Genomic DNA, 24,764 nt, shown 5'->3' with positions numbered 1-24,764 from the left:
TGCCAATTGACTCTTAATTCCCACAGGTGTAACTCATTTGCAGCCCCTCTGCTCCAGGTCTCAGGGGAGTGGAAGCCGAAGGTGTCAGCTCCTCTGAGATTTTGCCCTTTTCCAAGTGGGAATCCCATAAAGAAAAGCATCACAGTCATATCATTTACTCTGCAGCTCATTTGCTGTGGACTCCCTGAACCTTTGTGTGTGAATCTTAGCCCTGAGCACTCAGGCTGGGTGTGGTGCTCAGCCACAGCCCCTGCAGCTGCCTCTTCTTTGAAATAGGCTGTGCCCTGCTGTCCCCTGCCCAGCCAGGCAAGTGCCACGTGCCCTGAGGTGGCACAAGCCACTGCTGGCCAAATGTGGCTTTCCCAAGCATCACCTCAAACCCCAGGCCTTCTGCAACAGCAGCAGCAGCAGCACAGACTTTTATCTCCAACCTTAAAGAGAAGCTGGGATGGGAAAGGAAAGCATGAGATGGGAGGAGATGGGGGACATGAGATAGGATGTGAGGGGACAGGTGAGAACAGAATAGGAAGGGATGGAAGATGTAGAATGAGCTGGATAGGAAAGGACATGGGATGGGATGGGACAGGGTGAGAGAGGAGGGGAAGGGTGCCCAGGCTTTGGGCTGCTCCTGGCCATCTCTGCCACGACCATGGTCCTTTGGCACAGGGGCTGGCACCTGGAATGGCTGCATGGCAGGGCTGGGGGCAGTGCGTGGGACAGGTGGGAAAAGGGGCACAGCCCGCACTCCCCCTCAGTATTCGGGCAAGCTAAAAATTACTGAGCACAGAAGGGGAGGAAGATCTGAAGGAGAACGGTGACTCAGCTTGTCAAATGACTCTGGTGGCATCAGCCAGGCTTATTAGCATTTATATACAGAGGGAGCTTTCCTGCACCGAGGCTGCTTCCTGCAGAGCAGCATCTTCCCTCCTTCTCCACGACAAAAAGAAACTGATTCAGGGCTGGATTTTTTTTTTTTTTTTTTTTTTTTGCATTAAACCTGTCTTTAAAAACATTTTACAACAGGCCTTGCAAATCTTCCACCTCATCCTGGGCATGAAGGGTAAAGCCAAGACATGGCAATGCCCTGACCTGGGTGAGGAGCAGGAGGATTTGGAGCCCAGGATGCAGGCAGACCCCACTGCATTCCCAGTTCTTCTCTTGGCTCTGCATCCTGCTGCATTCCCTCCTCATGGCCAGGCAGGAATTCACTCCAGGCAAGAGAACATCCCCAGGAGCACCTTCACAACCTTGCAGAATCACCAGCCATTAAAATAAGGAAAGCTGGGCTGAGCAGGGATGCTGCCTCCTGCAGCCAGCTCACTCTCTGGGCATTGCTGGAGTGGCCCAGTGTAAAAACCTCTGCCAGGCACTGTGGTTGTGCCAGAGCCCTGGACTGTGGATGTCCTTCAAGGTCCTGAGGGCTGCACTCAGCCAGGGCAGGTGGGCTGTGAGAGCCGCTGATCCCAGCTCACGATGTCCAAGCAATTTGCTTTGCAGCTCCAGAGCTCACAGCTGCTAAATGCCCAACATGGGGAACCCAGGGGATCTCCAAAGAGCATCAGACTGTTTTAAAAATACTTTATTCTTTAGAAAATACAGCGTTCAGTACAGTGTGCTCTGCTCCTCCCAGCTTCAACCCCCTGACTCCGCCGAGGCAACATCTGGACGTTCACTGCCACAGCTGGAAAGCAGAGGGCAGGTTTCACTGGCCCCTTTGCCATCCTCTCAGGGAGGCAGGTGGCTCTCAAGCCCTCGCTGATACCCAGCAGCAAGGTGCATTCCCCCAAGCCCCCAGTGCAGCCCAAATCACAGTGCCAGGCTCAGACCATGGAGCTGATGATGGCCCTTGGTGGCTGGGGACACGCCCAGGGCACACAGGGGCTGTCATGCTCCCCCACACAAGGATTTGGAGTAGCCCATGTGGTTACTGAGACATGGGGCTGCCCCAGCCCACAGACCCAGCTGAGAACCTGAGGGTAAGGAAATGGTGGGGGCTCGGGAATGGAGATGGGGGGCCAGGGCTCAGGAACCCCCCAGATCCCATCCTAAACAGGGATGGGCTCAGTCAGGGCTGCAGCAGCTCCTTCTGAGGGGGAAAACCTTACTGGAGCAGTTCAAAAAGGAGAAGCAAACATCACCCAAAGGCAGGGTCACCTTTCTCCAGGTCCAGGCTGAGCTCAGGACTCAGTGGGGAACTTCCACCTCCTGCTGCCTGGCTCTGCATGGAGAAGCTCCCATCCCACAGGAGGCAAAGCCCACCCCACAGGGGGTCCTGCCCACACCCTGAGGGGGTGTGGGATCACTCCAGCCTGGGGCAGAGGGGCCGTGCACACCAAGAGTGGGACAGGGGAACAGAGTCTGGAGGCTGGGGGGGGCAGGGAAAGAAGCATTTTCTCTTTTCAAACAGGAATCCCCAACCCCCTTCCCTTTGCATAGAGCAGCTTTCAGGTGAGAGTGTCCTTCAGTCACCCAGGGGACACGGAGAGCAGTGGCTGTGACCCTGAGGGGGACAGGAGCAGGGCTGGGGACACGGCTCTGCTGCCCCGGGGCTCGCACAAGGACACGAGGAACAGAACCAGCGACCACCCACCCTGAACCCTCCCCACCGCCCTGCCCCAGGTGCAACAAGCCATCCAGATGTTTAAAAAAGGAATGAAACAGGAAAAAAAAAAAAAAGGTAAAAAAACCAAAGAAGAGCTGAGATGGAGGGAAAGCTCCCCAGGTCAGCGGAAGGAGGGCGGGAAGCGCCGCAGGGATGGATGGTGTCCGTGCCCTGCCCGGGGATCTAGCTGTCCTCGCCGTTCTCGCCCGGGCCCTTGATCAGCCGCTTCTGTCCCCGCTTGCCCACGGGCCCCCGGGGCTTGGCGAAGGCCTGCTTGAAGGCGTGCTGCTTGGGGTGCACCTCCTCGTACAGGAACTCCGCCGTCAGCTCCGCCCCGTCATCGATCTCGATCTGCACCGGGAAACCAACAGGGCTCAGCAGCTCCCTTGGGGTTCCACACATCTCACAGACATCTTTTGTGAAAAATCCTTTCCTTAGGATTTTTCCTCCTGAGGAGCTGAGAGGCCTCAGGAACAAAATGTTAACATTGATTATCTGCTGCTGTGGAATGCAACAGGTGGATCTGTGATTGGTGTCATGTGGTTGTTTCTAATTAATGGCTAATCACAGTGAGCTGGCTCAGACAGAGAGCCAAGCCACAAGCCTTTGTTATCATTCTTTCTTTTGCTATTCTTAGCTAGCCTTCTGATGAAATCCTTTCTTCTATTCTTTTAGTATAGTTTAAATATAATATATATCATAAAATAATAAATCAAGCCTTCTGAAACATGGAGTCAGATCCTCGTCTCTTCCCTCATCCTCCGAGTCCTGTGAACACTGTCACAGACACCCACTTTGGGGCACCCAGCTCCCCCCAGGCCCATCAGAGGGGCTGGATCACAGCCCCTTGGCAGTGCCCAGCTCCATCACCTCTCGGGGGGTCACTCTCACCTTCTTGGCTATCTCCAAGCAGAACTCCTGCTCCACCGTGTCCAGCAACCGGCTCTTGCAGCTGGAGTAGAGCATGCGCTCCTTGATGCTGCACTTGTACCCGGGCATGGAGTAGATAAAGACTGCAAAACAGAGCAGGGCTTGTGGCACTGTCCAGGCCCATGGCCAGGGAGCACCGGCTGCATCCCACCCTGCTCACAGCTCCCACAGTGTCAGGCAACATCCAGCAACAGAGGGTGAGCCATCCCATCCATCACCCCTCCCAAATCTCCCCTGGTGCCCCTGTGTCACAGACATCTTTTATAGAAAATCCTTTCTTTAGGATTTTTCTTCTTGAGAAGCTGAGAGGCCTCAAGAACAAAATGTAAAAATTGATTATCTGCTGCTGTGGAATGCAACAAGTGATTAGCCCATGTTAGATGTTTGTAATCAATGGCCAATCACAGCCCAGCTGGCTCGGACAGAGCCGAGCCACAAACCTTTGTTCTCATTCCTTCCTATTCTATTCTTAGCTAGCCTTCTGATGAAATCCTTTCTTCTATTCTTTTAGTATAGTTTTAATGTAATATATATAATAAAATAATAAATCAGCCTTCTGAAACATGGAGTCAGATCCTCATGTCTTCCCTCATCCTGGGACCCCTGTGAACACCGTCACACCCCGGCAACACTGGAGGAAACCAAACCACCACCACCAAGTGCTCTGGAGCACCCAGAGACCTGCCCTGCACATGGCACCAAAGGGTTTGCAGCACCCACCATGAGAGCGAGCTGACTCGAGGCTCCCTATGCACCATCCCTATCCCCATCCCTGCTCGCTCCCCATGCAACCAGTGACCCAGGGAAAACAGGGATTGGCACAGGCTCAAACTGGCCTTTCCCAGTGCTGAGGCTCTCACCAACAGACTCCAGGTAATCTCCCTCGTGTGAGTGCTTGTACAGGAAGAAATGGTAGCGAGCAGAGTCCTGGGGGATCCTCTTGGGCAGGTCAGAGATCTCCGTGGGGCTCGTGTGCACCAGGTCGATGGTCTCCCGCTCCAGATCCAGCTTCTGATGGACACAGGGGACAGGGAGCAGGTGGCAGTGAGAGACAGCAGCAGCAGGACGTGGGGAGTGGGGCACAGAGAAGCCACGTGAGGGACCTACCAGCTGGATGTAGTTGATTTTCTTCTGCTTGAGAGCCTGGATGGCTTGCTGGGCGTCCAGCTGCAGGGGGAAGGCCAGGCCCTGCAGCGTCTGGTGCTTGCTCTCCACGCTGATCTCCGTCTTCACCTGGGGATGGAGACACCTCCAGCATCAGGGCACAGTGAGAAAGGGTGGGGAAGGGAGGAACAGGAAAACCAGCTGGTTCTGCAGCTAAAGGCTTCTCATCCAAGGAGGTGTCTGACACTTGTCCCACAGGGATCATGGCATTAAACCATGGGAGTCAGCCAGGCTGAGGACGGTGGTGCCTGTCACCATCCCAGCTCTCCAGGACACCACCCAGCCCAGCCATGCACCCCCACACCTCCTGCTTCACTCTCAGCAAACACAAACCAACATTCCCCAGGGAATCCCTGCAGGGATGCTGCGACCAGCACTGGCACACCTCCTCTCTGACCATCTCCAACTGCAGCCTGTGGGTGACAGGGGAAGCCCTGGAGTCACAGCCCTCAGCTGGGCACCCCACCCTCCTCAGTGGGCTGTACTGCAGCAGACAGACATTCCTCCAACACCAGAGCTGGGGACTGGAGACCCACAGCTCACAAAGATCCCAGCTGCTGATTTCCCCACAAGCCCTCCAAGGCAGAGCCTGCCAGCCATATCCCCAGCAAACCCCTCGTCCAGGAGACCAAACCCCGCTTCAGAGAGGGGAGAGAAGGAGATTGCAGAGACATGAAGAGTGGCTGCAGGTGGCTCCAGGCAGGGTGGGGAGCAGGGCAGACACGGGGGCACACCATACCTCCTCGGGGTCGGGGTACTCTACCAGCGATGGGCAGCAGCAACAGCCCCCCACCATCTGCCACAGAATACAGGGACACGGGGTCACCCCATGGCAGAGGAGCCCCTCCCACCCCCAGACCCCCTCCCAGGGAAGCACTCCACAACACTATGCCAGTGCTCTGCAGCGAGCGTGGCTCCCTTTCCTTTGGGATCAGTTCTGGGGATTTTGGATAGAGTCCAACCTTTATGGGGTTTTTTTTCTTTCTTCATTTCCCTCCCCCTGATAGAGAAAAGGAGGAGAAGTCAAGGCATGCCAAGAGAAACACAAGAGCTGGAGCTGACATCTCCAAACCACCGGGCAGCACCAAGGTGGCTCCTGTTACAGGCTGCCCTCTGTCCCCACACAGCCCCACACCCTGGGGACAGGATGGAGCCAGATGTGTGCCCGGGGCAGAGCATGCAGGAAAACACTGCCAGGAGAGGGAGAGACCGGGCACAAGCCAGCAGAGCAGAGCAGAGCAGAGCAGGGCAGAGCTGCCTACCATCTCAGTGCTCGAGCCTTGGGAGCAGGAATCCTGAGGGAGCGTGGGGAGAGGAGACACACTGTCAATGGCACAGGAGGGGGTGTGACAGCAGCAGGGGAGGGACACAGCGATGTGCCAGGAGCAGGGAGCTGCAGCACCCCTGCTGGAGCACAGGCCAGGCTGAGCCCAGCCGTGTGGGCAGGGAGAGCAGCAAAAACAACACAGGAGACGCCAGGGCAGCCCCCAGCCTGGCATGCAGGGTCTCCAGGAACACCCCTGTGCACAGCCCATCCCTGCCCCATCCCCACTCAGGCCGGCCCCACTCCAGGGTCTGGAGGAGTTCCAGCACTTGCAGCAATAGCTTTTGGGCTATCCTCCACTAAGGAGCATATAGGGAAGGTTTGTGAGGGGAAAACATGCCCAGGCCTCTATCCATGCCAAGCATCCTGGAGGATGAGCAGGGTGTTGATGTGCAGCTCTCAGGAAAGGGAAATGATTGCTCAGGTGGGCACCAATCCAGCTGACCTCCATCCCCCAGGTGCCCTGGCACCAGCAGGGCCTGAGGCAAGCACCCCTTCAGGGGGTCAGGACACACGAGTTCCCCTGGTCCCACCCTGTGCAGAGGTGCAGCACAAGGACATGAGCACTGCCAGCACCTCCAGAACCCCAGCTCTGTCTCCCATAAATGCAGGAAGGCCAGGAGAGCTACAGTGGGACCACAGAGACCTCAGCTCTGACACAAAGCACACTGAGGTCCAAAACCAGCAGGAAATGAAAATTTGTACCAGCAACATCAACTCCCCCATATAGCTCTGCATTTTCTACTCCTTCCCTTTTCAGAAACATTCAACTCTGGCTGCCTGGGCACTCCCCAGGGCACAGCCTGGGAGCAGTGCATGGGACAGCTGAGCATGTGCCACATCCCAGCCTCCCAACCTTGCCAGCAGCTTGCCTGGAGGTTGTTTTATCTCCTTTTCTTTAGGTGAGATTTTCTCCTCCTCTTCCCTCCTCCCTGGTGGTGCTGACCCTGCCTGAGGAGCATTTCTCTGTGTTATGGCAAATTCCTCACAGGAGGGTTCTGGTGAAGCACCAGCAGCACTGTGGGGCAGCTGTGAAGGACACACTGCAATGGCACCCCCACCTTTGTTCCTCCTCAATTCTCCTGCCTCCTCCCCAGCCCCAAGGCTGCCTTCCTCTGCCCCATGGGCACAGCAGTGGGATGTGCCATTTCTGATCCTGCACCACCTGTACAAAGCCTCCCCAGGCGGGGGTGTTGAGCTCAGTGCCAAACTCAAAGCTGTTTCTTAGCCCACGGTCTGTGACAACCATCAGCTCAGTAATGCTGGCATTTTCCAGCTAGTAAAAATATACACACATATATATAGCAGTGGCAAATTTCCATGAGCTCCCACCCAGCTATCAGAAAGGGGGTAACTCATGGCATCACCTGTGCCCATGCAATCCTCAAACCACAGCCTCAAACCTGCTGTGCCAAAGGCTGGGCAGCTCCCTGGGGATGTGCCAACCTGGGCCCTTCTTTGCTCAGTGTCAAAGGCCACTCTGCTGCCCTCACCTTCCCTTTGGGCTGTCCTGCCCTTCCCATGCCCTCTCCACACTCACCTGGTGGCTGGGGAGGAGCCCAGGCAGCTGCTCCTGGCCAGAAACACAGCCATGAGTGGGGTAAGGCTGCAAGTCTGCCCAAGCTGTGACACCCACACAGAGACCCCTCAGCACACCCAGCACGTGTCTGCTTCCCACCTTTAAACCCACAGGCAAAAATATATCCATCTCTTTCTTAATGTCAGTGACTCCTCCCTGTGGCCCAGGCTGACACAGGGGACCATGTACCCTTAAAATAACCCCAACAAACCAGACAGCAGCAGCACCTCCATCCAGGAGCTGCACCTCCCAAAGGCAAGGGTGGGAGGGAAGGAGAATGAGGCAGATCAATGAGCATCACAAGCACCACTTACCTGGGCCATACAGCCCTGTCAGACACACCCAGCAGCCCCCCAAACTACTCAATCCTGCAGCACAGGCCAGACAAGGGGATGGCAGACCACAGAATCAGCTGAGTCCAAAGGGACCCTCAAGGATCATCAATTTCAGATGTCCCAAGGTGCCAAACAAACCACACAGTCACCATCAGCACCTCTCTCTTCTCCAAACATGAGCATCTCCTTGGATCCTGCAGAACAAATCCTGCCCTCCAGGCTGGGAGCTGGGATAACTCCCCTAAGACCCACCTGGTGGACAGCACCCCTTGGTGGCATCTCCCAAATGTCCCTCCACTTTGCCCCCTGCAGACCTGCTCTGGCAGGTGGAGATCACCCCCAGAGCTGCTTGGACAGGCAGAAACCTCCTGCCTCATCTGTGCTATCAATGAATGCCATGGGGCTGGTTGGCTTCACACCGCACACATGTCCTGAGCCACCCTGAGAGCCACAGCCCCAGCACAGGCACAGGACAGGGATGCTGCTCCAGAGAGGAAAGCTTTCTAAGGGAAACTCCCCCATCCCAAAAAAAAATTCTGCTTCCAAGTGGTCTCCCCAACAGTGAGCACACCCCATTTTGTGCCTCAGTGTGTCACAGCACCCCAGAGGCTGTGAAAGGCCAGCAGGGAGCAATGGTGACACAGCCTTGTGTGCCCCCAGCCCTACCCCGCCCCACTTCCACATCCTTCCAGCACATAAGCCCCAAATACAGGCTAAGATCTGTATTTCTTGGGACAGCATCCCTCATATTTATAGAGACAAAGGAAGCGTATGGGAGAGGATGCTGCTGCAGTCCAAAGATAAGCCTGAATTCTTCCTGCCTTCCCTATCCTCAAACTCAGCTCTGCTTTTACTCCAATACCCACAGGTTAGAGACCTGCTTTCATCCCCAAACCACTTCTGACTGTCAGCAAAACACAGTCCTGAGCTCACAGCTCCCCTGAGCAAGAGGAAAAAAAGAGAGTAGTGTAAATTCCTCTTTATGCTACCAGTCTGACTGTGAGGGTGCTCATCCACCTTGAGAAGGGCAGGAATGGTTTAAATGGCAGAGAGCAAAGTAAAAATGAGCCATCCCTTTTAGCTGAATGCTCGCTCCCTGCATCCTCCATCCCTTTGTGCCCAGAGGGCCTCAGGCTCCTCTCCCAGGGCTGTTGGATACCCAGCCCTGCTGGACACCCTAATGGACACCCTGCTGGACACCCACCCCTGCTGGACACCCACCCCTGCTGGACACCCATCCTAGCTGTTGGACACATCCTGCAGCACACCATCCCTGCTGGACACCACCCTGCAGCACACCCATCCCTGTTCACCACCACGTGCAGCACACCCAGCCCTGTTGGCCACCATCCCTGCAGCACACCCAGCCCTGCTGGACACCATGTGCAGCACACCCACCTCGTTGATGCGGATCTGCTGCAGCTCCTGCTCGGCTGCGGTCAGCGGGGCGGGGGCAGAGCAGGAGGACACGTGCTTCTGGTACCCACTCAGGGACACGTCCTCCTGCAGACAGGGCACAGGGCAGTGTCACAGGGGTCACTGCTGCAGGGCTGGCTGTGCCCCCAGCCTTCAGCTGAGTCTCAGCGACCCAGAGAGTCTCAGGCTCCCTCCTGACCAGCAGGACTAACCGTGAGGCTCTCGGATTGCTCCATGCAAATCCCACACTCCCTTTGTCTGTTCTGACCCCCCTGCCCCTCCCCAGTCAGCCATGGCTGTGGCAGTGGGCTCCTCTGGCTGTTTCATGAAGCTCATGAGCATGGAAGTGAGAGGGAAAGGCAGAGCCCATAGCCCAGGAGCAGCAGAGGGACCTTGGAGAAGAGCAGGAATGCTCCCTGGCTGCCACCAGCACTGATGCCCTGGCTGTGCAGCTCCCTCTGCCCATGGAAGGGGAGGAGAAACCTCCATGCAAGGCAGGGCTAACCCCGGTGTGGAGCAGCTCTGGCTGCTGGAGTGACACTGCCACCAGCTGGCACCACTTCTGCCATTCAGCACAAAGCTCCACATCTCACAGCCTCCCTCCCGCCTCTCCCAGCTCCCCATCACAGACCAGGCTGTGCAGGCAGGAGAGAGCAGCACGGGCCACACAGTGTGGAGCACCAGCACCCTGCTGCTCCCTCAGCACACACCAGCATCCCGCACCCAGCACGCTCACACTGAGCTCTGGGCAGGCTCTGAAGCTCAGTCAGACCCCAGGGCTGCCCAGGAACCACCACGGTACCTTCACTGTGCCAAACATCTCGTCCTTTATGTGCCCCCCGCCAAACTCCTTCTTCACCGTGGCTCTGGTGGCAGCATAGAGCATCTTCAGCCGGACCTGCAGGGACAGGGGACACTGCTGTCACACAGGGGACACTGCTGTCACACAGGGGGACACTGCTGTCACACAGGGGGACCGAGTGCTCACAGCCACCACCCCAGCACGGGCTCCACACACCTCAGCCTCTCCCAGCAGCACCCACCGAGTTCCTGGCTGGGTCGGAGTTTTAATGGCAGCATCCCTGGGCAGGGATCAGCTGGGAAAACCCACCAGCACTATTTCTGGGGCTGCAGCCTTGCCAAGAGCTGCCCACAACCCAACAGTTTATTCCATGCTTTGCTTTCCAGTCCCTGAGCTCCAGAGCACCATTTCCCACCAGCACCTGGGTTAGAGGAGGCACAAATACCACAGACCCACTCAAAAGTGACTTTTGCCTTTGGCACTTCTATTGCATCGTTCTGCAAAATGCAGGGAAGAGCTCTGGTAAGTGCTCCTGGGCACACTGTGCTTCTGCAGTGAGAGCCTCTGTGGCTTGTTGAAAGATATACATATTTAAAAATATATATTATTATATATACACCTGTGTATGTACATGTACACATGCACAAATATGCACATGCTTATAAAATTACATACATATCACTTGTTTACATATTTTTATATATGTGGCGCACTTATATACACTGGTACACTTATATACATATTTTTTATATATTTTTATATATGTGACCAGTGCATGTATTAACGTGGCAGTAAATCTATCTAGCTTATAGATTAAAATAAATATATAACAAATAAATACATAGGAATATATATACACATATATGTATAATGTTTACATATATATGTATACATGTATATATATACATATATATATACATACCTACATATATACATATATATATATACGCAAATATGTATATAGTTAACACATCAGTAAATTTCAGCTGATGTGCTCAAGAGGATGGCATTTTCCAAGCTGTACCACTGACATCCTCTAAACCTGCTTCCCCTCCAACCAGCCCTTTTGTGTCACTCTCCACCAGCTGATTTTGGAGCAAGGCCTGCAGAAGGGCTGGCAGCCACTTTGCACCAGGCTCAGGCAGAGCAGGGCCAGGCTGGAGGCAAATCAGGGTCAGTGTCAGCTCTTCCCAGCAATGGCCAAAGCCATGGTGGGCTGTTCCATCCTGGCGTCATGTCCACACCATCCCCCCTCCACATCCCAGCTCCTCCACCTCCTCACTAGCACTGAAACAGGACAGAGACACAATCCCAGTGTATCTCTTTGTGTCTTAAAAATTCCCCATCCCCACAGCAGCCTCCATTTCTCAACACCAGGGTGTGAACGCTGCTCTCCAGCCCAGGGCACACACACAGTCCCCTTGGCCAGCACCCCCTGTCCCTGTCCCTGGGGCTCACCGGGGAGCTGTCTGGGGACCAGGAGATGAAGAGCCACTCGTAGCCCTGGGCGTTCTGGCTGTCCAGGCGGTACAGGACGTAGCAGGGCTGCTGCTCATCCAGCAGGGGCAGCAGCAGGGTGTCATAGTCGGTGTCCCAGCGCCGGGACAGCTCCTTGTGGGCTCCCAGCACGAGCTGCTCTGCAAGGAGAACACAGCAGAGGTGGGGTTAGACCAAAGCAAGGCTCATCTCCAGGACCAGGCGGTGGCTCACTAAGGGTTCATTGCAGCTCCACCACCAACAGTGATCTGTACTGCACAAGAACAAATTGTGACCTCAAGCCACGTGCAGGAGCGTACATTCCCACCAGGAGAGACCGTGGGGCTGTGGCTGTTTGTAGGGCTGGTTTTCTGCCAGCCTCTTGTCAAACATCTCTTCCCCTCCTGTGTTTCTCACCAGCAGAGTCTCCTCTCTGGTGACCACCTGTGGCTTCCTTCCCTTCTGCTCCCTCCAGCTCTGCAGTCCCACCCACCCCTCCTCGCTCACAAGAGCTTCCCCACCCCACCTGGACAAGCCCCAGGGTCACAGGAACACCTCAGCAGGGACACAGAGAACCACCAACACTTTGGGAGCTGAGAACAGTAATGGTCTCAGCAAAATCCAGGGTGATGAGCCAAATCTGCTCTCACTGGATTCCCTGTAACCTCACAGGGGCCAAAATCAGAGCTGATACCCAGAGTCCATGGCTGTGGGCAGCAGGGATGTCCCACAGTCCCCAGCCTGGAGGGGACCATGCTGCAGGAGAGCCCCAGCCTCTGGAAGCAACCTGTGCATTCCACACACACCTCAGGGCATCATTTTCAGTGGCAGTAGGAGCCCTGTGAGCTGGGCACTGCTCAGCTGGGACTCAAACACTGGTGCAGGCATCCCACAGACATGAATCCACACCCTGGCAAGGGCCAAGTCAAGCTTTGGGATGGCTGGGTGGAAAAGTGGGGGTGCTGGAAAACAGCCCCTGTATTTTTACTCTATTTGTAGCTGCAGAAAGGTCTGGGGGGAGATTACAGCACTCAGAACAAGATGTAGGAAATTCTGGGGGTACCAAAGAAAAATGTTTTGGGGCTTTGGGCAATTAGCACTTGAGGGCATGGCCTGCCAGGGCCTCTGCCCACTGGGAGCCCCCTGGCTGGGGCACAGCCCTCTCCCTCCCAGCCCACTCAGCTCAGTAGCTCCAGATCTCACGACAGGAAAGCTTTTAAGGAAAATAGTTGAGGAATGAAGGGTTAGGAGGAATTACCCACCCCTTGTTCCCACCCATGCCCTGTGACAGCAGTGCCCTCCCCTGCCCAGCACTGCCCTGGCATCTGCCACCACCACTCAATCCAGTTATTTCTGCATGGGTGGCACGAGTTGCTGGTTCAGTAACAAGGCCAGCAGAGAACAAGGTGCTTGAAATACTTTACCTTTTGCAAAACTACCTGTTTGGAGAAAGGGAAGCACAAAAACCTCTGTGTACTCCTAAAATAAACACAAAGCTCTGAGAATGGATTTGCATCACAAAGAAGAAACTGCAGGGGGATTTCGCAGGGCCAAACCCACTGGCAGCTCGAGGGTATCTCTGTCTGTAAAACAAACCAACACCTCGCTCACAGCAATCAGTGCTGAGTCACCCGGGCTATTCCCGGGCTGTGACTCAGCCGGACCCCGGTGGGAGCTGGCAGCCCTCACCTTTCCCCGAGCTCTCTGCAGTTTGCTCAATCCATTCAGGGACAAACTCCCTTCCCTGGGCAGTGTCAGAAAGGGGAAACTCGGAGCAGACGCCCTTCAGCAGAGTGACACAGAGTGACACTGGCTGGGTCGGGCTCTGTTTGTCCCAGGAGCTGCTGCTGGAAAAGCAGAGCCGGGAGCGTTTCTGGCCCTCGAGGTGCCCCCAGCACTCCCTGCCCTGCTCTGAAATGCCTCTGCAGCCCTGCCTGCAGCTCTGCTGGGTGCCCACTGCAAAACTCAGGGCACACCATCACCTGTGAGTGAAGAAATGCATCCAACAGGGGAGTCCGCAAAGCCAATCTTGTCCCAGACCCTGCTGGCAGTGAGGAGCAGAGCATCATCTAAAAACAGCTGGGGCACAAGCTGGGAAACTGCTGCTGAGCCTTGGTGCACATCCTGCTCCCCTACTCCCTCCTCCATCCAACCTCAGCTCTTCCCAATAGCTCTCCCAAGGAAAAACAACCTCTCAAATTGCTCCCAAAGGGTCACTCAGCCACAATGGTGCCTTGGAGCTGCCTGGACACAGAGCATCTGCCATGAGGTTCCTTGCACCATCTTCCTCTCCTACTCACTGCTGCCTGCTCCAAAATGCCCCAAGACAAATTCTCCACAGGGCAAAAGGTGCTGCAGCCACCCAGCAGAGAGGGAGGCTCCCCTTGCACATCCCCTGTCCACGCAGCTCTGCACACCTCCCTTCCAGGGTGAGCATCTGTCTGTCTGTCTGTGACACCTGCCTGGCCACTCTGAGTGCCCAAGGGTCCTTCTCTGCTGGGTACCACAGGCTGGTGTCCCCTGTGTGACAGCACAGTGCTGGCCCTGCTGCTGGCAATGCACAGATAAAAAAAATCCCTTTCAGCCACAGCACAAATGGTGGGAAATGCTTTCCATTGGTGATAAAAAGTCTCCCTTGTTGGCATCAGCAGCCACAACCCAAAACCAGCAGAACAAGCCCTGAGCATCCCAAGTCCAGGCTTAGGGACAGGCATGATTATCCTAACACAAACCTGACTCCACTTTTGAAAAGCAAAAGGAGCTGAGAGCACAACATTGCTGTCAAAGACACTCCAGAGAAACCATGTGGGTGTTTCACCCCCCAACAGTGGGGACCTTGCCAAGGAGCTGCTGAGCCCTGCTGCAGTTCCACAGATGTGTCCCATGCATTTCCAGTCACGCTGTTCTTCTGAACAGGACGTTGTGGCCTCTCCAAAGGTCAGGTGGGCTCCTTATGACCACAGGCTCCTCACAACCCCATCCACCTCGGTGATTGCACTGGTGGCCCACCCAGGGCAGGTGGTGACAGCAGCTTGGCAGGGCAGCAATGTCCCTGCTGCTGCTGCTGCTGGAGAAACAAGTCATTCATATGCAATTGTATGAGGCTGAGGTGATGGAAAACCTACACCAGGGCAGCTCCCCACCCCTGGGACATGCAATCAGTGCCCAGCTCTGCTCACTTACTTCACACATGCAGAGGCCACCCAAAGGACCCATTCCATGGCACAAACACGGGCCAGGCTGGTGCCAGCCTGTATCCTGGGCTAGGGGCAGCCCTGGGATGGGACGGAATGGGATGGGATGGGATGGGATGGGATGGGATGGGACGGAATGGGTCTCAGAGTGTGGCATTCCTCACAGGATGCCACTGCAGGCCTTGAGCCACCAGCACACCCCCTGCCCCAAGCATCCCCTTGCCCGCTGTGGGATGGCACACCCCAAAGGTCCCAGGGTCCCTGCAGCAGCCTGCCTCAGGGATCCATAATAAACCATGACACAGCAGCAGCAAAAGCCCCCACAGAGCACCGACCGCAGGCTGGTATTGCTCTGCTGGCAAAGTCACTGCTCCCCCCTGGAGCTGGCCTGGGGCTCCAAGAGCTGCTCACCAGCACAGCCAAGGTTTGGGCTTGTGTTTCAGGCCTGGGCTGCCACAAGCCCCAGCAGCATTTTCTTGAGGTTCACAAGAACACAAGCTGGCACCACAGTGGTGAGGAAGAAAGGAGGAGAGGAAACAGAGAACACACAGAGTGTAAATCAAAGCACTCAAAAATGGGACTTACCGTCCTCAATGATGACCTTGATGAGCCGGACTGAACCATTTCGGGCTTTGGCAAAAAAGTCCCTCAATTCTGTGGTGGCTGAAAGAACCAAAAACATCGTGATCAGATTCAGCAATCAAAGCAGGTGCTGGGTTGCTCAGTGACTGACCAGAAAGGGGACCAACTTGGCAGGATAGAAATTTAAAACTTTAAAAAAAACTTAATTAAATCTCTGGTGCCAAAAAATTCTAATAAAAAGTAACAATAGCAGAAATCCCAAAGCTGGGAGAGAAGTGCCACGTCTCCCTGCGGCAGAGAGTTAAATAGCAGCTGGGAGGGAGCACATGTGACCCAGAGAACCTGATACTTGGCCTGGGTGAACATAATCACCCAAATTTAGACGATGGCTTGGCCAGGGCAGCAGGGAGAGCTCAAGTGACAAGTTGATTGGCTTTGCAGAGCGGCAGGGGTGGCTGCAGGATGTCCTGCAGGCTGTGCTGCCCTGACAGGCTGGTGACACACGGCAGGATGCTGCTCCCAGCAGCTGGCAACCTGCACAGCTCCACACTGGACAGGCTGGTTTGGCTGAGCCCGTGGGCAAGGGAAAGGAACAGCCCTAGGGTTCTGCTCTGGAGCTGGCAGGGCCTGGATTGCAGAAGCTTTTGGGAAGAGTTTTGGGGAGCAGTCCTCCTCACCCTGCTCCCTGAGCAGCAGGCAATGGCAGCCAACCCTCAGCATCCTACAGGAGGCAGCTGGAGGCACTGGCCAGGGAAGGAGCAGCCCCAGCCAGCACTGGAGGCTTCATGTGCCCTCCCTGAAGCAGCACTGGCACAGAGCTCCCCGTGCCACCCGGGACAGGCTCTGTGTGAAGGCAAAGCCCAGGAGATGTGGCTCTGAGGGGCCAATCCCCAACAAGGATCATCTCCTGGCCTGGCTCCCTCTAAAGCCACCCAAGCCCTTTCCTGGATACAGCAAAGGGGGCCCTGTAGCTTCAAAAGCTGCTAGAAATACTCAAGGAACTGATGTTGCAAAGCTTAGAGACGTGGACAGACATCCCTTAGCCTACATCAGGACCTGTGCTGGGAATCTCCATCAGCAGCCCCTCCATTCCTGGGGCTTTGCTGAGCCAGCAGAGGGAGGAGCCTGGAGCCCGAGAGCACCCACAGCAGAGGCAGCCATCCCCACAAGGGCCATGTCCATCCCCTCAGGCCCTCCAGCACGGGGTGCCACCCCTGGCACAGCCCCAGAGGAGCCCTGGTGTCCCCAGCACTGCTCAAGGGACAGGGACAGCCCCGACTGTCCCTGAGTGCTGCCCTCAGCCCCTGCAGGCAGAGCCGGGCTGGGGCATTCCAGAGCTCTGGGACAGGAGGGATCCCTGGGGAGCTCCCAGGCACTCCTGCCTGTGCCCACAGTGACAGCTCAGCCTGCCCCGACCAGGGGATGCCGAATTCTCTCCCACAGACAGGAGAGGCACACAGCAGGGAGAGCAGCTCCCACACTGACCCAGAGATGCCCTCCTGACAGGAGCCTGCAGGGATGGGCACACAGACACCCCTGCAGAGGGATGTCACTCCTCAATGGCACGTCAGGGGACAAACAGAAGGTTTGCTGGTGTGATCCCATCACACCACAAGCAGGCTCCCTCCAGCAGCATCAGGGCATGCAGCTCTCCCAGCTGCCAGGGCAGACCTTCACCCTCTCCCAGCGCCAGCTGGGAGCTCAGCCTGCTCCTGCTGTGCCCAGCCAAGGATATTCTGGTATTTTTAGCCCCTTTCCCTGTTGAGAGTGGCAGTTTCCTCCTGGCAGCATCTGTGGTTATTGCACACACACGAGGCGGAAGAGAAAAAACATTTGGACACCCAGGAAACCTCATGCAGGAGACAAAGCTCTTAATAAGCATCAAGTTTCACCAACTCCTATTACACTGCAAAACTATGAGAGAATAACAGCACTCTTGGATGTTTCTACAGCATCAACTTCAGGGAAGGAATAGGAGAGCTCTGCAGCACTAACCTGCTTGCAAATCCCTCCAGTGTGACCCCATCCCTCCCAGAACTGGAAAATCAGGAGTCTGGGCAAATGCAACCCTGCAGCCCACTTGGAAATGCTGCGAGTGCCCTGCAGATTGACAGCCAGGATGACTGCCAGGTGAGGGGCTGACAATGACAGCCAAGCACTGGGGTCTGTGTAGGTACCCAGGGGTTGAAGGAGGTGAGGAAACACCTGGATGCTGCCAGAGAAGCCAAGCACAGGAGATACCACAAGGTCTTCCAAGGAGGGAGAACATTTCCAGAGGAGACAGCAGCAAAGCTTTCAAAATAACCTCAGAGGGGGCTTGCAAGATTTAATTCTGCTGGTTTGGTTTTTTTTTTTAAAGCAAATTTCATTTACATAAAAACCAGAGTGTCTCCAATGTCCCCTTCTGCCTCTCACAACGCAGAGTCAAGAGCCAGCGAGGAGAGAAAGCAATAAACCAGGGAAGGTTTGAGCACGAGCTCAGCACTGCTTCATTAGGGCATGATTACCACTTAATTGGCACAGCAGACTTGATGAGATGGCTTGTGTGCCTGAAATATTAATAGAGAAGTCCACAGTTGGCTCTGGAGGAAGAGCTGGAGGAGATCTCACCCTGGAGGAGATGGTGCCTCATGGCATCCCCTGCCAGGGAGCCTCCAGGACACAACTCCAGAGCTGAAAACCCACAAAAACCAAGGGAGAGGGAGGAGCAACAGGACTGAAAGGGACCCACAGATCCAACTCACCCTCCAGACATGGGCTCTTGGAAAATCCTGGAACAAATAATCCAGAAACAAATCCAAGCTGGGCTACAGCCAGTGTGGATCAGCTGAGGCCAAGATGCATGAGATCCCTCATGCTTCCCTCAGCACAGCCAGAGACCTGTGGGCTTCAGGGCTCTCAGCTCAGCTTCTAAGGGTCTCCAAGTGTCAGATGCCAGCTTGGGAACACGGGGGAGCTGAGCCTCCATGGCACAGACACAGCACTGCATGGGTAACTCACTCAGGGAGGGACCAGAGCTGGGATGGAGCAGTGTCCTGGGCACCTGGGGTGGGTGCAGCTTTATCCACATCTCCATGAACACTTCTGGCAGCTGCAGCAGTGCTTCCTGCAGCTGTAAGGTGGGAAGCTACAGGAGATGCAAGTGTGCACTGCAGAAAAACTCAGCGTTCTCTCAGGAGACTGGAGAAATGGGCTGGGAAGAAAAGAAATAGGATGAAACTCAATAGGAAGCAAAGTAAAATAACTGGAGAAAGGACCAGACAGGGCAGGGTCCAGCAGCTCCAGAGAGAGGTGGGTGACAAGCCAAGTCCAGGTTAGTCACTTCACACTGCTGCAGGCACAAACAGGAGCAGGACCACGTTATCTGGCGCTGCCAAGGCTGCAGGCACAGCACCAACACCACACCCAGCATCGTGCAAGGAGCCAGGCACAGCACACACAGCACCTGGGCCAGAGGGCACAGCCTGCAGGAGCTGCAGCTGGCCAGCCCAGGGAACAGAATAAAAATCATGAACAGTCTGTACTGGTTTTCCAGCCAGGAACATCAAGACCCACTGTGGTGTTTGGGAAAACTCATGATGAGGGTGCCCAAACCCTGGGAAGGACACCATGACTCCATCCCTGCCCTGAAAAATGGATGTTGCTGCTTGGGATGGAGGCAGTGTGAGCCCAGAGGCACCTGAGGAACCTTCTGGCCCTTCTACAGGGCAGCCCTGCTGCTGACCCTCATGGCACACCTGGTGGGCACACACACCCCTGTCCAAAGTCACCTTCAGCCACTGAGCCTGCAGCTCCTCCCTGTCCCACCTGTTTGCAGGCTGCAGTGAGCTGTCCCCTGGGCACAAACAGCCTGTAGAAGCCTGATAACAGCAAGTCCCAGGTCCCACACAACCTCCAGCCCAGTGGCAGCTCCATTTGGGGTGGAGGGCTGAGCAGAGCCAGCTGATGGCACCCAGGCTGGGGTGGCAGCTCAGGGGTGGCAGGGAGGTGGTGGCTGGCCAGCAGTGGCCTTCAGGTGGCCCTGACCCTGCAGGCAAAGTGCCAGAGGAGAACTGGAGCTGTGGGAGGAGGGCAGGACAGAGCTACCCTCGGGCAGCACTGACCAAAAGGTGCATTCCGAGCAAAGCCTGCATTCCCCCAGCCCAGGGCAGCCAGACCCTGGCACCTCCTGGCAGACAGAGGGATGTCACCAGGACAGACACTGCTGGCAGCCAGAGGGTGCCCTGTGCCGGGATGGGCCCCTTTGGATCAGTCCCCAGGAGATTCCAGAGCCTGAAGCTCGGCTCTTGTTGAGGCTGCTGAACGATGCTGCTTGTGGGGACCACCCTGCCAAAAGCTGCCCCAGACTGAGCCTTTTGTGCTTTTACAGCCCCAGGGAGCTTCTGTGAGCAGAGCTGGGCTGCAGGGGGGCACAGAGGCACTGAGGGGGCACAGAGACACTGATGGCACTGGAGGGGGCACAGAGGCACTGAGGGGGCAGAGAGGCACTGATGGCACCGGTTGGGGGGCACAGAGGCACTGATGGCACCAAGGGGGCAGAGAGGCACTGATGGCACCGTGGCCACAGCAAGGGCCCCTCTCTCCCAGCGATTGCCACCATGCAATCCCCGGGAAGCACCACGGGACGGGGATGGAGGTGACAGCCACAGCATCCCCCCCTCCTGCAGCCCCTGCCCACGTGTTGGGGCACAGCAGGTTGTTGCTGCTTTGACCCTTCCCCGTGGCCCCACGCAGCTCCCAGATCAATAATAGATGCTCCCTGAAACAGATGCCTCTCCCAACACACGCAGCCTCCCTGCCCTCCCGGCGGGAAACCCGAGCCCCGGGCCATCAATCTTTCATTCCCTGGGCATCTTCTTCAACTCAATGCGACTGCTTCCCTTTCACTGTCTGGGGCACAGCCTGCCTGGGATGTAACAGGGAAACACAGCCAAAAATCCAGCCACAAACCCAGGCAAAACTTGTCCAAGTTCCAGGGATGCGTGGCCAGACTCAAGTCAGGATGGTGATGAATAAAACATGGTTATACCTGCATTACCCACACTCTCCCTGCCCAGCTCCTGGTCTGGGCAGCCAGGAAAGGATACAACTGCAACAGGCACAAAATAGCTTTTGCTGCTGCTAACATTCCTTCTTTTCAGCCTATCCCAGTGTAACTCCTTTAGGCAGTGCCTGCTGAACTCGCTGCTGCAGGGAGCTTTGCTGCCGATGGACACGGTTGGCCAGTTTAAGCAGTAAGAGGATTTTATTCCTCACCATGGAAAAAATAAATATGTCCTTGCAGGAAATCTTTTCTGAGGAAAAAAGCTACAGATGTCAGAAGAAAAGAGAGAGAAGGGAATGGGGCAGGGGGGAAAGGGAGCAAGAGAGGAGACAAGCAAAGCTTTTCTCCCAATTTTCTGTGGGGCTAGACTGTATTCCTGCAGGATTTCACATGGACAGCTCCTGGTCCTTAGTGCAAATCCCACCCAGAGACTTTCAGCCACCTGCCTGACACCAGACAATTGCTTCTCAACACCTGATTTTCCACGTGTGCCCAGGACCTGTGTTGTCTGCACTTTGCCACCTTGGATTGGAGTTACTCATCCCGTCCCTTGCTCCAGGGCAGGCAGCACTCACCCTGCAGGCAGCATCAGCTGGATCCTGGGGCACAGAGGTGGTGCAGCACACATGGTCTGTCCTGGCCTGCAGAAGCTGCTGCTGCTGCTCCTTTTCTCCACCCAGTAAAACCACCAGTGCAGCACTGGTCTGTGCACAGGCACCCAGGGACAGACCCTGACCACAATCTCACTGCATTTAGTCTCACTGCACACTTCCCAAAGGATTTCCTCCATCCCATCACCGCTTCACTTCAAGGGGTTTGACATCTCATTTATCTGGTCTGCCACTGGCACTGCCTCTCTGGCCATCCTGATGTGCCCCCACCTGGATATGGGCCATACTCCCAGGGGACATCAACCTCCAAGGTGACCCCAGAAAAGAGACTGGGTCTGGCTCCCCAAAAATATCCTTGCAGCAGCCCAGTGCCCTGTGTTCCCCATGGACAAAAGGGGCCATGAACCAGCCATCCCTTCTCCTTCTCCTCCTTCACTGATGGCACCTTGTGGCATGTCTCTGCTTAGGGGGTGCCTCCAGCATTCCAAAGCTGCCCCCCAAATTTGTGCACCCAGGTGCCTCAGGAGCCAGTGCTGCCTCCCAGCACAGCCAGAGGAGAGGGGCTGATGATGTGCTCATGGACAGAGAAGGTCCTTCCTTCTTCTCACCAGAGAGACAGGAAGCTGCCTGCTTTCCACCAAGACTTTGGCAGACCCAGCAGCTCCTGGGTCCCACCTTATGCTCCTTTTTTACCCATCTGACAGCATTCCTGCTCATGTGCACCATGGTTATGCTCCTCCTGGAGCAAACACCCACTCCCACCAGATGCATTCCCAAAGCAAGATCCTGGGGCAAAGTGGCAGCTCAGCAGTGGATGGGAGCAAAGGTTCTCCCCTATGCCCAGATCTCACCACCTCCCCCAGAAAGAGCAGGCACCAAACTCTATTTTTAGGTTAAAGAAACAAAATGCATTTGATTTCTCTACTTTCTAGATGAAAAAATACCCTCTAAGAGACTTTTTCTCTCTACCCAGTGGTCTTGAAAGAGCTCCCAGAAGCAGCTGAAAGCAGATGACCTCCCACCAGCATCAAAGCCCGGTTCAGCACCGCCTGCCCAAGGTTCTGAGCTCAGGCAGCAAATGCTGTTCCAATCTAATGCTAATGCTCTCAGAGCAAAATAGGAACCACAAAACCACTCAATGAGTCCTCCCAGCAGCAGCTAAAAAGCAGGTTTCCAGCCCCAGGAAGCCCACAGCACCCTTTGAGAGCTTCCAACCGCCTCCCCAGCCTGGCAGTCTCCATGGCAGCCTGGTTTTCTTGCCAGCACCTTCAAGAGAGCTGCCTGAGATACCTAAAAAACAATAATTAGCCTCTTGCCCCTGCACGAAAGGCTCAGGCTTGACTGCACTCCCTGACCCCCCAGCTCTCCCTGCCAGAGCTTCCCCTGCACCTGTTTCTCCCCAAAAGCTGAATGAGATGGATGGAGGGATGATGTGGGAGTGTCTCAGCTCGGGGGTTCCCCACCACCACGTCACCCTGCCTCACACAGATCTAGCTCTGTGTCAAGCAAAATCCCTCCCAGCTTGTCTGCAACCTCCCCTAAGCCAGCTGCAGAACCTGATCACAACTCCCCTGGGAGCAGATGTCTTCCTGGAAATGGGGGAGAAATGGGAATGAGAAACAGAAAATGCTGGGTGCACACAAAGATAACCAGGCCCCAGAAACCAGGAAGAAGTGAATAATTCCTCCTCCTAGCAAACAAGAGACCTCAGTGCCTCAGCAGAGGGGATGAAAGTAGCAGTGGGATTGCTCTTCCTCATTCGGTATGGAATCTGCTCTTTGCTGAGCAAACAGAACAATTCAATCACCATGATGGGGTGGGGCAGACTGAAACATCCCAAACCCACCTCGAAGTGGGGGTTCCCTTAAAGCCTGGGGCACCCCAGTTGTGCATCACAGGTGTTGGAGGGGCAGATTTGCATTCAGAGAGGAAACAGCAGCTTCCGGGAAGAGAGACGGCGCAACAGGGCACGGAGAGAGAGCCCAGACACGTCCAGGATGCTGGGACAGCCAGACCACCCAACACAAGCTACTTTCCATAACCACAGGGGGGATTTTACACCACCCCAGCCCAGGAATCTGCTGCCAGGGCAGAGTCATGAGGTCCACCCCCTCCCTGCACTGCAGCTCCCTGGGGGAAGTGGAGTCCCTTCCCCTTTGCCGCTGCCGGGGCATGTCACATCCCACGGTGACTCCCAGCACTGGGCACAGTGGGCAACCAAGGTCAGCCAAGGGCAGGGCTCTCAGAGAGCCAAGCTGCCACATCTCCCTCCCTGGCAGCCGTAGGGTGCCACGAAGGACAGCACCAGCAGCACAGGAGCAGCAGGGCATGGCCAGAGAGCAACAGGCAGCATCTCCGGGGGCACACAGTGCAACGGGCCCTGCCTGCCCAAAGCCCATGGACAGCTCTGCAGGTGGGGCCAGCACCCCCAGAGCGCAGGTGGGTGCAGGGCTCCATCCTGCTGATTTTTACTTTTTAAAAAATTATTGTTATATTTTTACAATACAGGGAAGATTTAATTAGAGCATGTGCTTCAGGATCTCAGTTTAAGCCAGAAGCAATGAACCAGAACCCAAATGCCATCAACAACCACCAGCTCTCCTGAGCACAAGCCGGAGGAACATCTAAGCATCAACACTAGCCACTTCTCAGCTACAGCCCCTCCAGAAGCAACTGGAGGGGAAGGATGTTCTCGACCATGCTGAAGGAACAAGGATGCTCTTGCCAGGAAGGACCAGCACACACAAATTCCCACCCCGGCACAAAGGTGCTGGCCAGAGGGGGCTGAGGGGCCACTGTCCCAGCTCCCTCCCGGGACACGCTGCGGGCTGGATTCACACCCGACCGCACAGAGCAGGGCTCCAGGGCAGCGGCTCTCACATCCCTGCTCGCATATTGATTCGGTTACATAAATTATGCAGCACCTCTACTCCTGATTAATATTGCTAATTGAGCTGGCGAGGCGAGGGGCAGGAGGGAAATACCGTGAGGACACACAGTCAGTCATGCACCAAGCACACTCAGAAATGCAGAAGCCGCCGTGTCGGGGTGCCGGCTGGGTCTTGTGGGGAGCGGGCGGAGAAATCGGGAAGCAGGAATTCACTCGGGCTCTCCCCCGGGCTGGGGAGCAGCTGGGGCCGAGCATCCCCGTGGGCAAGGGAGCGGTGGCCGGGGCTGTGGCCGGGCAGACGAGCGTGACACATCTGTCCGAGCACGTCGCGGCGGGTGCTGAGCATCAGCCCAGACAAAGGATGCGGGAGAGTCCCGCACCGGCGGCACCCCGGGGCTGAGCCTCTCCCGCCAGCACCCAAACGCTCCCTCCGAGCCTGACTCAGTGTCCCCCTCCCCCGCCAACCGCAGGAAACCCGCCTGCGGGGGTTCCACCGGAGAACCGACGAACCCGAAGCTTCATCTTATCGCCCCCATCGCCGCCGCTGTCGCGATAGCGCCCGCAGCCGCCGCGGCGGGGCCGGGGATGCGCGGGGCGCGGTCCGGGGGTGCCGCTGCCGGGGGCGCGGCAGGGCAGCCCGGCCCGCGGCGGGGGCCGAGCGGCGAGGGCAGCCCCGGGACGGGCCGGGGGACCCGAGCGCTCGGCGGGCGCCGCTCACCGTGGATGCCGGTCTGGTGAGTCATGGCTCCGCTCGGCTCCGCTCCGCTCGGCTCCGCTCCGCCGCGTCCCGGGCAGGAAACGGCTGGGCAGGCAGC

The 24,764-nt window shown here is 56.1% G+C and overlaps 1 protein-coding gene across 1 annotated transcript; it reads right to left on the bottom strand.

Annotated features, from left to right (window-relative positions):
• Positions 1-1,563: 1,563 nt before the first annotated feature.
• Positions 1,564-24,761, bottom strand: TWF2 (twinfilin actin binding protein 2). The gene is made up of 9 exons (XM_054281083.1): positions 24,668-24,761; positions 15,408-15,485; positions 11,611-11,789; positions 10,153-10,248; positions 9,333-9,437; positions 4,640-4,765; positions 4,393-4,543; positions 3,494-3,615; positions 1,564-2,953 (listed from the first exon to the last, which is right to left on the bottom strand). Exons 1-9 carry the CDS (start codon positions 24,690-24,692, stop codon positions 2,786-2,788), a joined length of 1,050 nt encoding a protein of 349 aa, XP_054137058.1. The 5' UTR covers positions 24,693-24,761; the 3' UTR covers positions 1,564-2,785.
• Positions 24,762-24,764: the final 3 nt, after the last annotated feature.

This window comes from Melozone crissalis, unplaced genomic scaffold, assembly GCF_028551555.1.
Source record: "Melozone crissalis strain CALT ecotype California unplaced genomic scaffold, PUWL_Pcris_2 ptg000029l_1, whole genome shotgun sequence".
Lineage (NCBI taxonomy): Eukaryota > Metazoa > Chordata > Aves > Passeriformes > Passerellidae > Melozone > Melozone crissalis.
Note: the sequence above shows the minus strand (reverse complement) of the source record. Positions and strands in the feature narration are given on the sequence as shown.

Bases quoted from the DNA above. Each gene is read 5' to 3' on its own strand.
- TWF2 (XM_054281083.1), bottom strand. From the start codon at position 24,692: ATGACTCACCAGACCGGCATCCACG. The intron at 15,486-24,667 runs GTGAGCGGCGCC...TGGTTCTTTCAG, and splicing joins TCACCAGACCGGCATCCACG to CCACCACAGAATTGAGGGAC. The intron at 11,790-15,407 runs GTAAGTCCCATT...TTCTCCTTGCAG, and splicing joins CAAGGTCATCATTGAGGACG to AGCAGCTCGTGCTGGGAGCC.